General features: G+C 43.9%; 1 protein-coding gene across 7 annotated transcripts in view; it reads right to left on the bottom strand.

Annotated features, from left to right (window-relative positions):
- Positions 1 to 14,440: 14,440 nt before the first annotated feature.
- Positions 14,441 to 21,100, bottom strand: part of LOC112259475 (polypyrimidine tract-binding protein 3) — a 147,194-nt gene continuing 140,534 nt past the window's right edge. For 6 of the 7 annotated variants that reach the window (XM_042326380.1, XM_042326378.1, XM_042326379.1 and 3 more), the window contains 2 exons: positions 17,096 to 17,173; positions 14,441 to 16,431 (listed from right to left, as the gene is read on the bottom strand). In XM_042326380.1, coding sequence (XP_042182314.1) covers positions 16,299 to 16,431; positions 17,096 to 17,173 — 211 coding nt within the window. In that variant the 3' untranslated portion in view covers positions 14,441 to 16,298. Of the gene's footprint in view, positions 16,432 to 17,091; positions 17,174 to 21,100 lie in introns of those variants that run through there. The other variant, XM_042326384.1, reaches the window with a different exon arrangement.

Raw genomic sequence — 21,100 nt, 5'->3', positions numbered from 1 at the left:
ACCTCCTCCTCCACACCTCCATTAATACAGTGTATCTGTAGACACAACTCCATTAATACAGTGTATCTATAGACACACCTCCATTAATACAGTGTATCTATAGACACACCTCCTCCACACCTCCATTAATACAGTGTATCTATAGACACACCTCCATTAATACAGTGTATCTGTAGACACACCTCCATTAATACAGTGTATCTGTAGACGCCCTCCATTAATACAGTGTATCAGTAGACACACCTCCATTAATACAGTGTATCTGTAGACACACCTCCTCCTCCACACCTCCATTAATACAGTGTATCTATAGTCACACATCCTCCTCCACACCTCCATTAATACAGTGTATCTATAGTCACACATCCTCCTCCACACCTCCATTAATACAGTGTATCAGTAGACACACCTCCATTAATACAGTGTATCTGAAGACACACCTCCATTAATACAGTGTATCAGTAGACACACCTCCATTAATACAGTGTATCTGTAGACACACCTCCTCCTCCACACCTACATTAATACAGTGTATCAGTAGACACACCTCCATTAATACAGTGTTTCTGTAGACACACCTCCATTAATACAGTGTATCAGTAGACACACCTCCATTAATACAGTGTATCAGTAGACACACCTCCATTAATACAGTGTATCAGTAGACACACCTCCTCCTCCACACCTCCATTAATACAGTGTATCAGTAGAACACTCCATTAATACAGTGTATCAGTAGACACACCTCCACCACACCTCCATTAATACAGTGTATCTATAGACACACCTCCTCCTCCACACCTCCATTAATACAGTGTTCAGTAGAAACCTCCATTAATACAGTATATCTGTAGACACACCTCCTCCACACCTCCATTAATACAGTGTATCTATAGACACAACTGTAATACAGTGTATCTATAGACACAACTCCATTAATACAGTGTATCTGTAGACACACCTCCATTAATACAGTGTATCTATAGACACAACTCCATTTACAGTGTATCTATAGACACAACTCCATTAATACAGTGTATCTGTAGACACACCTCCATTAATACAGTGTATCTATAGACACAACTCCATTAATACAGTGTATCTATAGACACACCTCCTCCACCACACCTCCATTAATACAGTGTATCAGTAGACACACCTCCATTAATACAGTGTATCTGTAGACACACCTCCACCACACCTCCATTAATACAGTGTATCTTAGACACACCTCCTCCACACCTCCATTTATACAGTGTATTCCTCCACACCTCCATTTATACAGTGTATCTCTAGACAACCTCCATTAATACAGTGTATCTTTAGACACACCTCCTCCACCACACCTCCATTAAAACAGTACATCAGTAGACACACCTCCTCCACACCTCCATTTATACAGTGTATCTATAGACACACCTCCATTAATACAGTGTATCAGTAGACACACCTCCATTTATACAGTGTATCAGTAGACACACCTCCATTAATACAGTGTATCTGTAGACACACCTCCATTAATACAGTGTATCTATAGACACACCTCCATTAAAACAGTGTATCTATAGACACACCTCCTCCACACCTCCATTAAAACAGTGTATCTATAGACACACCTCCATTAATACAGTGTATCTGTAGACACAACTCCTCCACACCTCCATTAAAACAGTGTATCTATAGACACACCTCCTCCACCACACCTCCATTAATACTGTGTATCAGTAGACACACCTCCTCCTCCACACCTCCATTAATACAGTGTATCAGTAGACACACCTCCATTAATACAGTGTATCTGTAGACACACCTCCTCCACATCTCCATTAATACAGTGTATCTGTAGAACACCTCCTCCACACCTCCATTAAAACAGTGTATCTGTAGACACACCTCCTCCACACCTCCATTAATACAGTGTATCAGTAGACACACCTCCATTAATACAGTGTATCTGTAGACACACCTCCACCACACCTCCATTAATACAGTGTATCTGTAGACACACCTCCATTAATACAGTGTCTCTGTAGACACACCTCCTCCACACCTCCATTTATACAGTGTATCTGTAGACACACCTCCATTAAAACAGTGTATCAGTAGACACACCTCCATTAAAACAGTGTATCAGTAGACACACCTCCATTAATACAGTGTCTCTGTAGACACACCTCCTCCACACCTCCATTTATACAGTGTATCTGTAGACACACCTCCATTAAAACAGTGTATCAGTAGACACACCTCCATTAAAACAGTGTATCAGTAGACACACCTCCATTAAAACAGTGTATCAGTAGTCACACCTCCATTAATACAGTGTATCAGTAGTCACACCTTCACATATTTGATATCCACCCCAAATAAATAGCGGGTGAATAGCGGGTGAATAGCGGGTGAATAGCATGCTATTCTCAGGCTTAAGTTGAAGGTCAGAATACTCGTTGAGAGAAACGTGCATAAAAAGGGAATTACGTTCCATTTCTATCTATCCCCCCCATACTGCTTACCCCCTATACTATCTACCCCATACAGTGTTGCTCTACCTGCTTACCCCCATACTGCTTACCCCCATACTGCTTACCCCCATACTGCTTCCCCATACTGCTTACCCCCCATAATATCTACCCCCATACAGCCCCCATACTCTACCCCCATACTATACCCCCATAGCCCCCCATACTGCTCTACCCCCATATCTATACCCCCATACACCCCCCCATGTGGCCCCCCCATACTGCTTCCCCATACAGCCCCCATACTGTGCCCCCTATCTATCCCCATACTGCTTATCCCCCATACTCGCCCCCCATACTGCTTACCCCCATACTACTACTTACCCCCCATATCGCCCCCCATACTCTACCCCCATACTGTCCCCCATATCTACCCCCATATGCTTACCCCCATATCGCTTACCCCCATACTGCTTATCCCCCCATACTGCTTATCCCCCATATCCCCCATACTGCTATCCCCCATATCTATCCCCCATATCTTATCCCCCATACTACCCCCCATACTGCTACCATTACAATACATGGAGAGAATACTTTAGTAGTTGAGTCATCGAATTGAGTTACACCAGAGACGACATGATAAACTGTGTTCAGTCAATGTGGTTTCCACATCATTTCAATGAAATTACGCTGAAACCAACTGTCACACCCTGACCATAGTTTGCTTTGTATGTTTCTATGTTTTGTTTGGTCAGGGTGTGATCTGAGTGGGCATTCTATGTTGTGTGTCTAGTTTTTGTGTTTGGCCTGATATGGTTCTCAATCAGAGGCAGGTGTTAGTCATTGTCTCTGATTGGGAACCATAGTTAGGTAGCCTGTTTTGTGTGGGGTTTTGTGGGTGGTTGTTTCCTGTGTTTGTGCCACACGGGACTGTTTTGGGGTTTTCACTTTGTTGTTTTGGTTATGTGTTCAGTTTTCTAATGAAAAAACCATGGACAACTACCGCGCTGCATTTTGTTCCTCCTCTCCTTCCCAGAAAGAAAGCCGTGACACCAACGTGGAATAGACGTCGGATTCATGTCTGTGCCCAGTGGCTACGTTCTGTATAAAGTCAGTACAACAACCATGTAAATGCAGTTAAACCCCATGAAGATATTTTCTATCCCAGATTCATTGAGAAACAAAAGATCAAACTATAGAAAAGGTGAAAATATGTTAGAAGCTGCGTAAAGGTTTGCAGGGCATGGTGACGTGTGTATTCGCCTGGCTATACATCCCATGACCAGACCTGTATCCGCAACGTAGTGCACTACTTTTCAGCAGGGAATAGGGGGCCATTTGGTTGATAGAGTAGTGCACTACATAGGGGGCCATTTGTGTTGATAAAGTAGTGCAATACATAGGGGGCCATTTGTGTTGATAAAGTAGTGCACTACATATTATGTAAATCTAATATCCAACTAATTTACACTTCAGGCCACAACACAACAATACTTTAAAAAAATGTAGAATCAGTGACAGTGTTGTGGTCTATCTATCTATCCCAGACAGTGTTGTGGTCTATCTATCCCAGACAGTGTTGTGGTCTATCTATCCCAGACAGTGTTGTGGTCTATCTATCCCATCAGTATGTATCTATCTATCTATCCCAGACAGTATGTGGTCTATCTATCCCAGACAGTCTATCTATCTATCTATCTAGACAGTGTATGTATCTATCTATCTATCCCAGACAGTCTGTCTATCTATCTATCCCAGACAGTATCTATCTATCTATCCCATCAGTATCTATCTATCTATCTATCCTAGACAGTATGTATCTATCTATCTATCCCAGACAGTGTTGTGGCCTATCTATCTATCCCAGACAGTCTATCTATCTATCTATCTATCTATCTATCTATCTATCTATCTATCTATCTATCTATCTATCTATCTATCTATCTATCTATCTATCTATCTATCTATCTATCTATCTATCTATCTATCTATCTATCTATCTATCTATCTATCTATCTATCTATCTATCTATCTATCTATCTATCTATCTATCTATCTATCTATCTATCTATCTATCTATCTATCTATCTATCTATCTATCTATCTATCTATCTATCTATCTATCTATCTATCTATCTATCTATCTATCTATCTATCTATCTATCTATCTATCTATCTATCTATCTATCTATCTATCTATCTATCATCTTCTATCTATCTATCTATCTATCTATCTATCTATCTATCTATCTATCCTAGACTAGTGTTCTATCTATCTATCTATCCCATCAGTCTATCTCTATCTATCTATCTTAGACAGTGTATCTATCTATCTATCTATCCCAGACATCTATCTATCTATCTATCTATCTATCTAATAGACAGTCTGTGGCCTATCTATCTATCCAGACAGTGTAATGTGGTCTATCTATCTAATCCTAATCTAGTGTTCTAATCTAATCTATCTATCCCAGACAGTGTTGTAATCTATCTATCTATCCTAATCTAGTGTTGTAATCTAATCTAATCTATCCCAGACAGTGTTGTGGTCTATCTATCTAGCCCATACAGCATGGTACTATAAGGACTACATAACCTTGGGAGTTTGACCTTGCTACCAGGTCAGGGTCTGTCTGTCTGTCTGCCTGCCTGTCTATCCTATGGTGTGTGAGGTTAGGGGTCATTGGTTGTGTTGACTTGTAACCTATCAGGACTTGGTTTAATCTTGTAGGACTGAGAAATCGGCCCTCAGAGTAAAAGGGTTTAAGTCAAGTCAAGGTATGGGCTGTTGCCTTCAGAGGAAGACGTTTAAGGAAGAGAACAGAGAGGCAGGTGGAGCGCTGGTGTGGTGAGCAGTGTGATTGGTTAAAAGGGATAGTGGGGCACACTGCAGTGGTTGAGAGAAGTTAGACAGGAAAGGAAGGAACACTGAGGGAGAATCTCAATTTGCTTTTCCTTGACTCCTTGCGTCTTCTCTCCTCACCTTCTCAAAACCCATTAGGTGAGGTCAGAGGTCCCTCTCCTCTGACCTTCTTATCTCGATGGGTTTTTGAGAAGGACGCGAGGAGTCAAGAAAACGCAATTGGAGATTCTTCCCGGAAGACTGGTTTGATTGCCAATGTGAAGACAAGAGGACACAGGAGGACTGAGGAAAGCAGAGATCGTGACATTTATTCAAGGCATGCTACAATTAAAGTTGCTTTAGGAAAAAAATAAGAAGAGATTCTGATGCAATAGTAATAATGAGAATCATTATAATAATATCTATAATAATCATAGTAATCAATCGAAAAATTTCAAAGAAAATGTTTCTATATCAAATACAGAAACTCCATTCAACCATGCACCACAAACATTTTAAAATATGTTTCTTTAATAGTTTCATTTTCTATTTGCATTCTAATGACATCAACTCATAAGGAAACCTGTTGTTTCTCACCCCAAACCTTCCGTCCCCACGACGTCACACACACTGCTTTACAAATCAATCCTGGTATGATATCAAAATACACAAGTTGTTTTTCATGTTGTGTTCATCTTTAAATATATATTAAAAAAACAAACAGTTGAAGGTCCAATGCAGCTGTTTTTTAAATGTTTAAATCTCAGTATCAAATACTTTCTGGGTAAAAATTAAGAACCTAACTGTGATTTATATTATCAAAAAGAAACAAAAATAGCTTCTTAGCAAAGAGCAAATATCTCAAGTAAGAATTTAGATAGGACTGTCTGGGAGTGGTCTGAGTGGGGAGGGGAAAACTCAAAACGAGCTGTTATTGGCAGAGAGGTTTGGAACTCTTTCTTATTGGTCTATTAACTGGTGATGTCACCAGGCAGGCTAAAACTCCATCCCACCGAAACGGGCTGACATTTCAGGCAGTCTTTTCAAACAGCTCTTACACTAAAGGGGCATTATCATCATTTTAGCAATTTCACAGTATTTTTCCAACCTCATAGCATGGAAATATCAAAACACAGGTAAATCACATTTTTGAGTGCACTGGGACTTTAATGTTTCTCGTTATTGTTGTTATTTGTAGCTTTCTTGTTCTCATGAACCATTTTGGCCAAGTTTGAAAAGGGAACATTTTTAAATACAGACTTTCTTGTTGTCTATTTTGGTCGTGAAACATTGAATATTAACTATAAATAAGGTATATTATCAAGACGTGCCTTAAAGAGACAAGAAATCAGATCAGATGAGACACTTTCCTGTGTCCCAAATGACACTATATCCTCTATATAGTGCACAACTTACGTTCAGGGCCCATAGGGCTCATGTCCAAAAAAGTAGTGCACTACGTAGAGATAAGTGTGCCGTTTTGGATGCACCCCTCTGACTGAGCTCTGTGTAACTACATGGCTCTTTAAAATGTCAAATCTCTCCCTTTAGTAATCATGAAACTGGACGTCTATTCAACTTCTCCAATCATTTGTCTCCCATATAATTCAGTGATATTGACAGGAAAAGTCACTATTAAAGTAACACTATTGTAGTAAACTCAGGGGGGCTGGGGGGTATCCCCGGCCAGGACTCGAACCCTGGTCCAGTGAGGGTCACTACACTATGATTGGTTGTTGTAATAAGAGGATTCAGCTCCTTTGGTTTCAGTTCATGTGTTGTCTTCTTCTTGTACAACTCAAAGTAAAGCTAAAGGTACATTTGTTTTGTTTGTTTTTTTGCGTTTTATTACGTGAGTCTGTGGGAATCAATGGGCTAGCCTGGAATCCAACCTGATTTCATTATGTTTCATTACGTTTCACTGTTTCAGTCTGGGTTAACCAGGCTAGGAATGGGCTCCCTTAATATGGATTCCTGTCAAAATGTTGTAAATTATATTTTGACTGAAATGTATATCTATAACTTACTTTACCCCTGTTTTGAGAGAGCCAATGACCTCGTCTTCAGCAATGACGGTCTTTAATTTAAACAATAGTGATGGATGAGGGAACCATGGGATGACGGTCTTTAATTTAAACAATAGTGATGGATGAGGGAACCAGGGGATGACAGTCTTTAATTTAAACAATAGTGATGGATGAGGGAACCAGGGGATGACAGTCTTTAATTTAAACAATAGTGATGGATGAGGGAACCATGGGATGACAGTCTTTAATTTAAACAATAGTGATGGATGAGGGAACCAAGGGATGACAGTCTTTAATTTAAACAATAGTGATGGATGAGGGAACCAGGGGATGACAGTCTTTAATTTAAACAATAGTGATGGATGAGGGAACCAGGGGATGACAGTCTTTAATTTAAACAATAGTGATGGATGAGGGAACCAGGGGATGACAGTCTTTAATTTAAACAATAGTGATGGATGAGGGAACCAGGGGATGACAGTCTTTAATTTAAACAATAGTGATGGATGAGGGAACTAGGGCATGAAAAACAGATCAATGAAAGGCACATCAACTTTGGTCCTGTTTGTTTCTGTTGTTTGTGACTCTTCAGTATAAAAAACAGTTGATAATGTAAAAGTAAAATGTTAATCACAATTGAAAAGAAAAGTCTGTCATCATGGCTGAACTATGCTGCCTGAGTTAAGGCATGACTGTGGAAGCGTCCCAAATGCAACCCTATTCCCTATACAGGGACCGTAGGCTCTGATCAAAAGTAGTGCACTATGTAGGGAATAGGGTGCCATTTGGGAGACCTAGAAACGTTTAGACGTTCTATAACATTCAGAGACCTAGAACATTCAGACATTCTAGAATGATCAGCTTTCATGATGACACAGAAGGTTTTACAGTCATCCTGCTTTCTTCCTGTTCACAAATGAAAATGTTTTAAATGACAGAGAGAGTCGATCCACAGAAATAGGAGTATGATGAAGACCACGACCAAGGCAGCTCAGCGGAGACTAGCTCTGGTCCAGGGTGTTACATGAAGCGCAGCATCAATAACCAGTATGGTGGGTTATACGAGGTTCACGGTCTGAACCAGCCCTCAGATACCACAGCATTATTGGGCCCTATTCCCTATACCGGGCACTACTTTTGATGCACCCAAAAAACTTGGGGTCGAGGTCAGTGCCAGGGGGGACTCCTGTGGCGCCGTAAAAAAAAAAAAGTAGTGCATTATATAGGGAAGAGGGTGGTATTTCAGACACACATTCTCAGGGCTTTCTGCAGACTCAAACACCTGTTGTTATGAAAAGCAGAGTGACAGACAACCAGTTCACCTTTAAAAGAGAGAAAAAAAATGCACTACAGATATCAGTACGGATCAAAAAGCAGGCAACCAAAATACCCTAACATGAATAATATGAGAAACAAGTCAAATAAAGATTACAACTCAAAAACACACAGATGGGAGGTTCTCTTACATCTTCACTCAAAAATAGCTAAATGAAGGAAAACCTGAAATGACCTAAGTGGGTGTTGTGGGCCTTAACATCAGAGGAATAACATTTATACACAGGGTTTGGGTAGGTTACTTTAGAAATAAAAATTAATTATTTTTATTGTCCTCATCAGATTTGCTAAACAGAACTCAGTCAGTATTGACTTAGATTGTGTTACATGTTTTAGACCTGAGCTACATTCTGCATCAAAAGGCATTAGTTCTGTTAATGGTGCTGTAGAACGGTCTAGAAGATGGGGATGTGACGCCAGTAACAACAGATCATCAGTCACAAATAAGTGAAGAAGAATGAATACGGAGTCAAACATTTTACACACACACACTACACACACTACACACACACACACACACACTACACACACTACACACACACACACACACACACACTACACACACACACACACACACACACACACACACACACACACTACACACACACACTACACACACACACTACACACACACACTACACACACACACTACACACACACACTACACACACACACACACACACACACACACACACACACACTACACACACACACACTACACACACTACACACACACACACACACACACACTACACACACACACACACACACACACTACACACACACACACACACACACTACACACACACTACACACACACACACACACACACTACACTACACACACACACACTACACACACACACTACACACACACACACACACACACACACACTACACACACACACACACACTACACACACACACACACACTACACACACACACACACTACACACACACACACACTACACACACACACTACACACACACTACACACACACACACACTACACACACACACACACACACACACTACACACACACACACACACACACACACATACACTACACACACACACACACACAGGGATAGGCACACACTACACACACACACACACAGAGGGATGGACACCACACACACACACTGTGTTACACAGTTTACACACTTAACACAGTGCAACACACACAAGAACCACACACACACACTACACACACATCACACACCATACACATACACACACACTACACACACACACACATGAACACACACTACATTACACACACACACACACACACATACACACACACACACACACACACACATACACACACACTACACACACACACACACACACACACACACACTACACACACACACACACACACACACTACACACACACACTACACACACACACTACACAAACACACTACACACACACCACACATACACACTACACACACTACACACACACACACACACACCACTACACACACACACACTACACTACAAGGCACACACACACACCACTACACTACACACATACACACACCACTACACTACACACATACACACACTACACACACACAAACACACTACACACTACACACACACTACACACACACACACTAACACACACTACCAAACACACACCACTACACTACACACACACCACTACACTACACACACACCACTACACTACACACATACACACACACACACACTAACACACACACACACACCACTACACTACACACACACACCACTACACTACACACACACCACTACACTACACACATACACTACACACACACACACACACACACACACACACACTACACACTACACACACACACACTACACACATACACACACACACACACTACACACACACACACACACATACACACACTACACACATACACACACACACTACACACACACACAGAGGGATGGAGAGGCCCACAGTACACACACACACACACACAGAGGGATGGAGAGGCCCACAGTACACACTGTGTTATTTCAGTTTTCTCTTAAGAAGTGCAATCAAAGAACCAAGCATTAACTTCCACATCAGAAACCATATAATACAATGGACCCGTCCCCCTCATGAAGAAACACGTCTACATTTCTCTACATGAAAAAAACAAACAAGTGAATTAAATCAACCCTCTCACCAATCCCACTAGATAGTACATAAGATATTGTCTGTGTCTGAAATTGCACCCTTATTCTCTAATAGTGCACTACTGTAAAGTAGTAAGGGTGTACCACATAGGGGCTAGGGAGCCATTTCAGACGCTGTCTAAAACATTAGATTAGAAGGCACGTAATAACAACTGAAGTGGATACAGAGTAAATATGATGTTTAGCTCTCTCATGATTTCTTGTATGATTATAGTGGTACAAAAACCCAGTGAGGTTTCAGATTCGTTTTTCTCTTTCATAAAAAATAACAAATTACCAAAAATAAGTTGTTTCTTTTCTTCTTCTTCTTCCAAAAAAGCCTTTAAGATATATAGAGACCTGAATAGTTGGTTTCTGTTAAGACTGTAAACTTCAAAATCTTTTTCTTTTTTTTTTTGGAAGGGTTTGCAGTTGTTTTACATAAGGTACAGTAACTGTTAAGTAACACCATCTCTTGCCTTGCGTTGTAATAAACTTAAACTAAATCATGTTTGTTTTGTTTTTACTTTTCCCCTGGAGATTACGAGACATCACTTCGGCTGAGGTTGGATGACACAGACACAGTGCTAATAATTACCCATAATGCTACTCAGGAGGTCACATGACCCTCCTTGGAATGTTAAGGCTACACCACGGCAGCACCAGACAGACCGACAGACAGACAGACACACAGCACCTGGCCTGGACCTGAAATCCACAGAACCCATAGAATTATAAGGAATTGTTTCTATTTCTCATTCTAGTTCTATGAAATAATTCACACCGGGTCCTTCTCCCGTTCTCTGAGGACACAGCACTTCCAAGGGAAGCACAACTCAGTGTCATCTCATGCCAGGTGTAAATAACATGTCGCTTTATTATCTCTCTTTTTTTGGTTTGATCCCAGATGGATACATGGCTGATCTGTAAAACTACAAAGCTAAAGAGAGTAGAGACATTTAACTCTGCTCAGGACGAGAGGACAGGACAGGAGGAGAGAACAGGGCAGAGGGACAGTATCAAGGACAGGAGGAGAGGACAGGAGGAGAGAACAGGGCAGAGGGACAGTATCAAGGACAGGAGGAGAGGACAGGAGGAGAGAACAGGGCAGAGGGACAGTATCAAGGACAGGAGGAGAGGACAGGAGGAGAGAACAGGGCAGAGGGACAGTATCAAGGACAGGAGGAGAGGACAGGAGGAGAGAACAGGGCAGAGGGACAGTATCAAGGACAGGAGGAGAGGACAGTGGAGAGTGATCTAACCCAGAAGGGCCAAGAGGACACCAAAACTAAGCTCTCCTCTTCTGTTGCCAAAAGCAGAAAGCGTTTGAATTTAGTTAAAGAGATCAGGGTCAGAGGTCAGATCAGGGCTAACACGCAGATCCACTGTTATTCCCATTATCGACAGCCCATCATTACAGGAGCCTGACAGGCAGACAGGGCCTGCGTCCTAAACGCCAACCTATTCGTTTACAGTGGCCTACATTTGACCAGGGCCCTTAGGGAATATGGCTCTGGTCAAAAGTAGTGCACTATATAGGGAATAGGGTTCCATAAGGCTCTGGTCAAAAGTAGTGCACTATATAGGGAATAGGGTTCCATAGGGCTCTGGTCAAAAGTAGTGCACTATATAGGGAATAGGGTTCCATAGGGCTCTGGTCAAAAGTAGTGCACTATATAGGGAATAGGGTTCCATAGGGCTCTGGTCAAAAGTAGTGCACTATATAGGGAATAGGGTGGCGTTTTTTAATGATGCCTCCAGTATTCACATTCATATGTCCACCACTCTCAGCAGAGAGGCTTTCCTCCAGCAGAGATGTGCAGTCTGGTGTGGTCCAGTTAGCCTGCTTCAGTCTGATCTAACCTGGATACACCTCAGCTACAGGTAGATACACCTCAGCTACAGGTAGATTGACCTCAGCTACAGGTAGACACACCTCATCTACAGGTAGATACACCTTAGCTACAGGTAGATACACCTCATCTACAGGTAGATAGACCTCAGCTACAGGTAGATTGACCTCAGCTACAGGTAGATACACCTCATCTATAGGTAGATAGACTACATCTACAGGTAGACACACCTCATCTACAGGTAGATAGACCTCAGCTACAGGTAGACACACCTCAGCTACAGGTAGATAGACCTCATCTACAGGTAGATTGACCTCAGCTACAGGTAGACACACCTCAACTACAGGTAGATAGACCTCAGCTACAGGGCCAAATAAAAGCAATTAAGTTCACCATTACTTTGCCTATTTTTCACAGGTCATTACTGTACCTAACTGTACTCTACTGTAGTTTACTGTAGTCTAATGTAGTCTACTGTACTGTCGTCTACTGTAGTCTACTGTACTGTAGTGTATCGTACTCTACTGTAGTATACTGGACTCTACTGCAGTCTACTGTAGTCTACTGTACTGTAGTCTATTGTAGTCTACTGTACTGTAGTCTACTGTACTGCAGTCTACTGTACTGTAGTCTATCATACTCTACTGTAGTATACTGGACTCTACTGTAGTCTACTGTAGTCTACTGTACTGTAGTCTATCGTACTCTACTGTAGTCTACTGTACTGCAGTCTACTGTAGTCTACTGTACTGTAGTCTATCGTACTCTACTGTAGTATACTGGACTCTACTGTAGTCTACTGTACTGTAGTCTACTGTAGTCTACTGTACTGTAGTCTATCGTACTCTACTGTAGTATACTGGACTCTACTGTAGTCTACTGTACTGTAGTCTACTGTAGTCTACTCATGGTCTGGTCCAAGGACTCTACTGTAGTCTACTGTACTGTAGTCTACTGTAGTCTACTCCTGGTCTGGTCCAAGGACTCTACTGTAGTCTACTGTACTGTAGTCTACTGTACTCTACTCCTGGTCTGGTCCAAGGACTCTGCTGTAGTCTACTGTACTGTAGTCTACTGTAGTCTACTCCTGGTCTGGTCCAAGGACTCTGCTGTAGTCTACTGTACTGTACTCCTGGTCTGGTCCAAGGACTCTGCTGTAGTCTACTGTACTGTAGTCTACTGTAGTCTGGTCCTGGTCTGGTAGGTCTCTGTACTGTAGTCTACTGTAGTCTACTCCTGGTCTGGTCCAAGGACTCTGCTGTAGTCTACTGTACTGTACTCCTGGTCTGGTCCAAGGACTCTGCTGTAGTCTACTGTACTCTACTCCTGGTCTGGTCCAAGGACTCTGCTGTAGTCTACTGTACTGTACTCCTGGTCTGGTCCAAGGACTCTGCTGTAGTCTACTGTACTGTACTCCTGGTCTGGTCCAAGGACTCTGCTGTAGTCTACTGTACTGTACTCCTGGTCTGGTCCAAGGACTCTGCTGTAGTCTACTGTACTCTACTCCTGGTCTGGTCCAAGGACTCTACTGTAGTCTACTGTACTCTACTCCTGGTCTGGTCCAAGGACTCTACTGTAGTCTACTGTAGTCTACTCCTGGTCTGGTCCAAGGACTCTGCTATAGTCTACTGTACTGTACTCTACTCCTGGTCTGGTCCAAGGACTCTACTGTAGTCTACTGTACTCTACTCCTGGTCTGGTCCAAGGACTCTACACAGTAAACAGAGAAACGAAGGTACAAGAAGATTTGCCCATTTTGCTTTGAACGGTTTTCTTTCTGTTTCCATTTCAATGAACACCACTGATACACTGTAAAACAGAACAGGTGTGTAGTTGTCATGGTGATCTGAGTGGTGTGGTGGTCATATTTAGCTGAGCTGCTCTGAGACTCAGTGTTGCACCGTGATGATGTCACCATTATGTCACAGAGGAGGGGACCTGATCATTGGTCCCCCTCGCTCAACATTCCAACGCTACTTAAAATGGAGGCAGTTCATTGGTCAGGAGGAGGGTCGCCGCTACTGGCACCCAGCTTCATCAGCCAACCGCCCTTTCTCCGTATCCGTGACGATACCTGTTAATGGAACAGTGTCTCAGACTCATCAGGTAAATCATCTGTAATAAGTCATCATACTGAAGAGAAACCAGTCTAACGGTACACAACGTCCACGGAACATCACCACATAACGCTTGGTGTGCTGTTGGTTACGGAGAAGGGGCTTCAGCTGTAACAATGCAGCACAGCTAGAAGAGTCTCACTCTGGGACTGTAGGTGGGTCAGTGGCTGGGTGGGTGACAGACTGGGCAGAAGCCTCCAAGGAGTGTTGAGTATCTCTCTCCCTGGATTAGGGTCTAGTCTCTCCCTGGGTTGGGGTCTAGTCTCTCCCTGGGTTAGGGTCTAGTCTCTCCCTGGGTTAGGGTCTAGTCTCTCCCTGGGTTAGGGTCTAGTCTCTCCCTGGGTTGGGGTCTAGTCTCTCCCTGGATTAGGGTCTAGTCTCTCCCTGGGTTAGGGTCTAGTCTCTCCCTGAGTTAGGGTCTAGTCTCTCCCTGGGTTAGGGTCTAGTCTCTCCCTGGGTTAGGGTCTAGTCTCTCCCTGGGTTGGGGTCTAGTCTCTCCCTGGATTAGGGTCTAGTCTCTCCCTGGATTAGGGTCTAGTCTCTCCCTGGGTTAGGGTCTAGTCTCTCCCTGGGTTGGGGTCTAGTCTCTCCCTAGGTTAGGGTCTAGTCTCTCCCTTGGTTAGGGACTAGTCTCTCCCTGGGTTGGGGTCTAGTCTCTCCCTGGGTTAGGGTCTAGTCTATCCCTGGGTTAGGGTCTCTCCCTGGATTAGGGTCTAGTCTCTCCCTGGGTTAGGGTCTAGTCTCTCCCTGGGTTAGGGTCTAGTCTCTCCCTGGGTTGGGGTCTAGTCTCTCCCTGGGTTAGGGTCTAGTATCTCCCTGGGTTAGGGTCTAGTCTCTCCCTGGGTCGGGGTCTCTCCCTGGGTTAGGGTCTAGTCTCTCCCTGGGTTAGGGTCTAGTCTCTCCCTGGATTAGGGTCCTCGAATGCCAGGTAAAGGATGCACTGATGCATCATGTCAGCCCACATCACCGTTGTACTCTCTGTTCTGAATCAATCAACCAGCTCTCCTTCCAGCCTACTTCAGCTCTGTCTCTATATCAGTCTCTGTCTGAAGGCCTTGTGTTACAGTAGTCTATTACACAACAATATCATCTAAACTAGTTCATTGTCTGTTGTTTGTTTTAAGTAAAAGTGGGTGTTTCTGTCCGTCACTCCCAACAGGGGCTAGGGGTGGGCGGGGGAGTGGGGGAGGGGGGGGCATGGGGTTATCCCAGCCCAGGAGCGAGGCCCTGGGGGTGGGGGGGGGGCATGGGGTTATCCCAGCCCAGGAGCGAGGCCCTGGGGGTGGGGGGCATGGGGTTATCCCAGCCCAGGAGCGAGGCCCTGGGGGTGGGGGGGGGGTTATCCCAGCCCAGGAGCGAGGCCCTGGGGGTGGGGGGCATGGGGTTATCCCAGCCCAGGAGCGAGGCCCTGGGGGTGGGGGTGGGGGGAGGCATGGGGTTAGCCCAGCCCAGGAGCGAGGCCCTGGGGGGAGCTGGGGGAGCTGGGTGAGGCGGGTCAGATGGTGCTCTTGGAGAAGGACACGCGGAGGTGATGGTTCTCTCCCAGGTCGTGGTTGTGGAGGTCGATCAGGGCCTGGATGGCCTCCTCCACTGAACCCAACTGGATCAGAGCCATCTTACGGTCCTTCCTGAGACGGACACAGATGGACAGACAGTAATCAATTACACTTTATTGATCCGCAAAGGGATGTTCATTCCAGATCATGAGTATGTACCGATATCACGATTCTGAATGTTCCCTCGGCTCTGAATGACACATTTTTAGCTCTAGTTTGTCAAATCTGCTTTTGGAAAAACATATTAGGGTGTGGAACAATCCTACTGAACTGATAGATCAATAAAGGTTAAATAAATAAAAACAAATATATTTCTCTAAGTGGAGCAATTCCCATCTAGTGTCTTATAACGGACCTACACAAAGGTCACCAGATAGTCACCAGAGAGTCACCAGATAGTCAAAAGAGAGTCACCAGATAGTCAAAAGAGAGTCACCAGATAGTCAAAAGAGAGTCAGCAGAGAGTTACCAGAGCCACCAGAGAGTCAGAGGGCCACCAGAGAGCCAGAGAGTCACCAGAGAGCCACCAGAGAGTCACCAGAGTCATCAGAGAGTCACCAGAGAGTCACCAGAGAGCCACCAGAGAGTCATCAGAGAGTCACCAGAGAGTCACCAAAGAGCAACCAGAGAGTCATCAGAGAGTCACCAGAGAGTTACCAAAGAGCCACCAGAGAGTCACCAGAGAGTTACCAGAGAGTTACCAAAGAGCCACCAGAGTGTCAGAAAGAGAACCTACTGGAAGAACTTGAAGGCCTTGACTGTGTATCCAGTCCCAGCAAACAGCTCCTTCAGGATGTCATCTGTTATAGATGGACTGTCGGTGGAGAGGAGGATGAAAACAAAGGAACAGTGTTTAGAGGGGAGCTCTGAAGAAAAAAGGCTTTTTACCTTTCACTATTTCCTCAACTGGTGATACCTCTTGTGGTAGTGGCATACTGTAGACATATAGCTGCCATATTGAGTATACTGCAGGAGTACAGCCTCTACAGTATACTGTAGACATATAGCTGCCATATTGAGTATACTGCAGGAGTACAGCCTCTACAGTATACTGTAGACATATAGCTGCCATATTGAGTATACTGCAGGAGTACAGCCTCAGTATACAGTATACTGCATATTGAGTATACTGCAGGAGTACAGCCTCTACAGTATACTGTAGACATATAGCTGCCATATTGAGTATACTGCAGGAGTACAGCCTCTACAGTATACTGCAGGAGTACAGCCTCTACAGTATACTGTAGACATATAGCTGCCATATTGAGTATACTGCAGGAGTACAGCCTCTACAGTATACTGTAGACATATAGAGTATACTGCAGGAGTACAGCCTCTACAGTATACTGTAGACATATAGCTGCCATATTGAGTATACTGCAGGAGTACAGCCTCTACAGTATACTGCAGACATATAGCTGCCATCTACAGTATACTGCAGGAGTACAGCCTCTACAGTATACTGTAGACATATAGCTGCCATATTGAGTATACTGCAGGAGTACAGCCTCTACAGTATACTGTAGACATATAGCTGCCATATTGAGTATACTGCAGGAGTACAGCCTCTACAGTATACTGAGGAGTATACTGCAGTACAGCCTCTACAGTATACTGTAGACATATAGCTGCCATATTGAGTATACTGCAGGAGTACAGCCTCTACAGTATACTGCAGGAGTACAGTCTCTACAGTATACTGTAGACATATAGCTGCCATATTGAGTATACTGCAGGAGTACAGCCTCTACAGTATACTGTAGACATATAGCTGCCATATTGAGTATACTGCAGGAGTGCAGCCTCTACAGTATACTGTAGACATATAGCTGCCATATTGAGTATACTGCAGGAGTACAGTCTCTACAGTATACTGTAGACATATAGCTGCCATATTGAGTATACTGCAGGAGTACAGCCTCTACAGTATACTGTAGACATATAGCTGCCATATTGAGTATACTGCAGGAGTACAGCCTCTACAGTATACTGTAGACATATAGCTGCCATATTGAGTATACTGCAGGAGTACAGCCTCTACAGTATACTGTAGACATATAGCTGCCATATTGAGTATACTGCAGGAGTACAGCCTCTACAGTATACTGCAGGAGTACAGCCTCTACAGTATACTGTAGACATATAGCTGCCATATTGAGTATACTGCAGGAGTACAGCCTCTACAGCATACTGTAGACATATAGCTGCCATATTGAGTATACTGCAGGAGTACAGCCTCTACAGTATACTGCAGGAGTACAGCCTCTACAGTATACTGTAGACATATAGCTGCCATATTGAGTATACTGCAGGAGTACAGCCTCTACAGTATACTGCAGGAGTACAGCCTCTACAGTATACTGTAGACATATAGCTGCCATATTGAGTATACTGCAGGAGTACAGCCTCTACAGTATACTGTAGACATATAGCTGCCATATTGAGTATACTGCAGGAGTACAGCCTCTACAGTATACTGTAGACATATAGCTGCCATATTGAGTATACTGCAGGAGTACAGCCTCTACAGTATACTGTAGACATATAGCTGCCATATTGAGTATACTGCAGGAGTACAGCCTCTACAGTATACTGTAGACATATAGCTGCCATATTGAGTATACTGCAGGAGTACAGCCTCTACAGTATACTGTAGACATATAGCTGCCATATTGAGTATACTGCAGGAGTACAGCCTCTACAGTATACTGTAGACATATAGCTGCCATATTGAGTATACTGCAGGAGTACAGCCTCTACAGTATACTGTAGACATATAGCTGCCATATTGAGTATACTGCAGGAGTACAGCCTCTACAGTATACTGTAGACATATAGCTGCCATATTGAGTATACTGCAGGAGTACAGCCTCTACAGTATACTGTAGACATATAGCTGCCACATTGAGTATACTGCAGGAGTACAGCCTCTACAGTATACTGTAGACATATAGCTGCCATATTGAGTATACTGCAGGAGTACAGCCTCTACAGTATACTGTAGACATATAGCTGCCATATTGAGTATACTGCAGGAGTACAGCCTCTACAGTATACTGTAGACATATAGCTGCCATATTGAGTATACTGCAGGAGTACAGCCTCTACAGTATACTGTAGACATATAGCTGCCATATTGAGTATACTGCAGGAGTACAGCCTCTACAGTATACTGTAGACATATAGCTGCCATATTGAGTATACTGCAGGAGTACAGCCTCTACAGTATACTGCAGGACATATAGCTGCCATATTACAGTATACTGTAGATATAGACATATAGCTGCCATATTGAGTATACTGCAGGAGTACAGCCTCTACAGTATACTGCAGGAGTACAGCCTCTACAGTATACTGTAGACATATAGCTGCCATATTGAGTATACTGCAGGAGTGCAGCCTCTACAGTATACTGTAGACATATAGCTGCCATATTGAGTATACTGCAGGAGTACAGCCTCTACCATATACTGCATGAGTACAGCCTCTACAGTATACTGCAGGAGTACAGCCTCTATAGAGTACTGCAGGAGTACAGACTCTACAGTATACTGTAGACATATAGCTGCCATATTGAGTATACTGCAGGAGTGCAGCCTCTACAGTATACTGCAGGAGTACAGCCTCTACAGTATACTGCAGGAGTACAGCCTCTACCATATACTGCAGGAGTACAGCCTCTATAGTATACTGCAGGAGTACAGCCTCTATAGTATACTGCAGGAGTACAGCCTCTATAGTATACTGCAGGAATACAGCCTCTACAGTATACTGCAGGAGTACAGCCTCTATAGTATACTGCAGGAGTACAGCTTCTATAGTATACAGCAGGAGTACAGTCTCTACAGTATACTGTAGACATATAGCTGCCATATTGAGTATACTGCAGGAGTACAGCCTCTACAGTATACATCAGGAATACAGCCTCTATAGTATACTGCAGGAATACAGCCACTATAGTATACTGCAGGAATACAGCCTCTACAGTATACTGCAGGAGTACAGCTAAAGGGGAACTTTCTTGTGACAGACATTATCATACATATTCGCTTGTTCAGATTTAAACACATCCATCCCCAGAAATAAACAGAATAGATAACTAGTGTTGGAGAGGGGGAGGAGGGAGGTGTAGTTGGAGAGGGGGAGGAGGGAGGTGTAGTTGGAGAGGAGGAGGAGGGAGGTAAAGTTGGAGAGGGGGAGGAGGGAGGTGTAGTTGGAGAGTATACTGGGGGAGGAGGAGGGTATAGTTGGAGAGGGGAGGAGGGAGGTGTAGTTGGAGAGGTAGAGGAGGGAGGTGTAGTTGGAGAGGAGGAGGAGGGAGGTATAGTTGGAGAGGGAGAGGAGGGAGGTGCCAGTTGGACTGCAGGGGGAGAGGGAGGTGTAGTTGGAGAGGTGGAGGAGGGAGGTGTAGTTGGAGAGATGGAGGAGGGAGGTGTAGTTGGAGAGGGGGAGGAGGGAGGTACAGTTGGATAGGAGGGGGTCTAGTTGGGAGGGGTATAGTTGGATAGGAGGGTATAGTTGGAGAGGGGTAGGAGGGAGCCTATAGTTGGAGAGGGGGAGGAGGAGGGTGTAGTTGGAGAGGAGGAGGAGGAGGTAAAGTTGGAGAGGGGGAGGAGGGAGGTGTAGTTGGAGAGGGGGAGGAGGAGGGTATAGTTGGAGAGGGGAGGAGGGAGGTGTAGTTGGAGAGGTGGAGGAGGGAGGTGTAGTTGGAGAGGGGGAGGAGGGAGGTGTAGTTGGAGAG

This window comes from Oncorhynchus tshawytscha, linkage group LG09, assembly GCF_018296145.1.
Source record: "Oncorhynchus tshawytscha isolate Ot180627B linkage group LG09, Otsh_v2.0, whole genome shotgun sequence".
In the NCBI taxonomy this organism is placed as follows: domain Eukaryota; kingdom Metazoa; phylum Chordata; class Actinopteri; order Salmoniformes; family Salmonidae; genus Oncorhynchus; species Oncorhynchus tshawytscha.
This window is presented reverse-complemented; position numbering and strand designations above follow the sequence as displayed.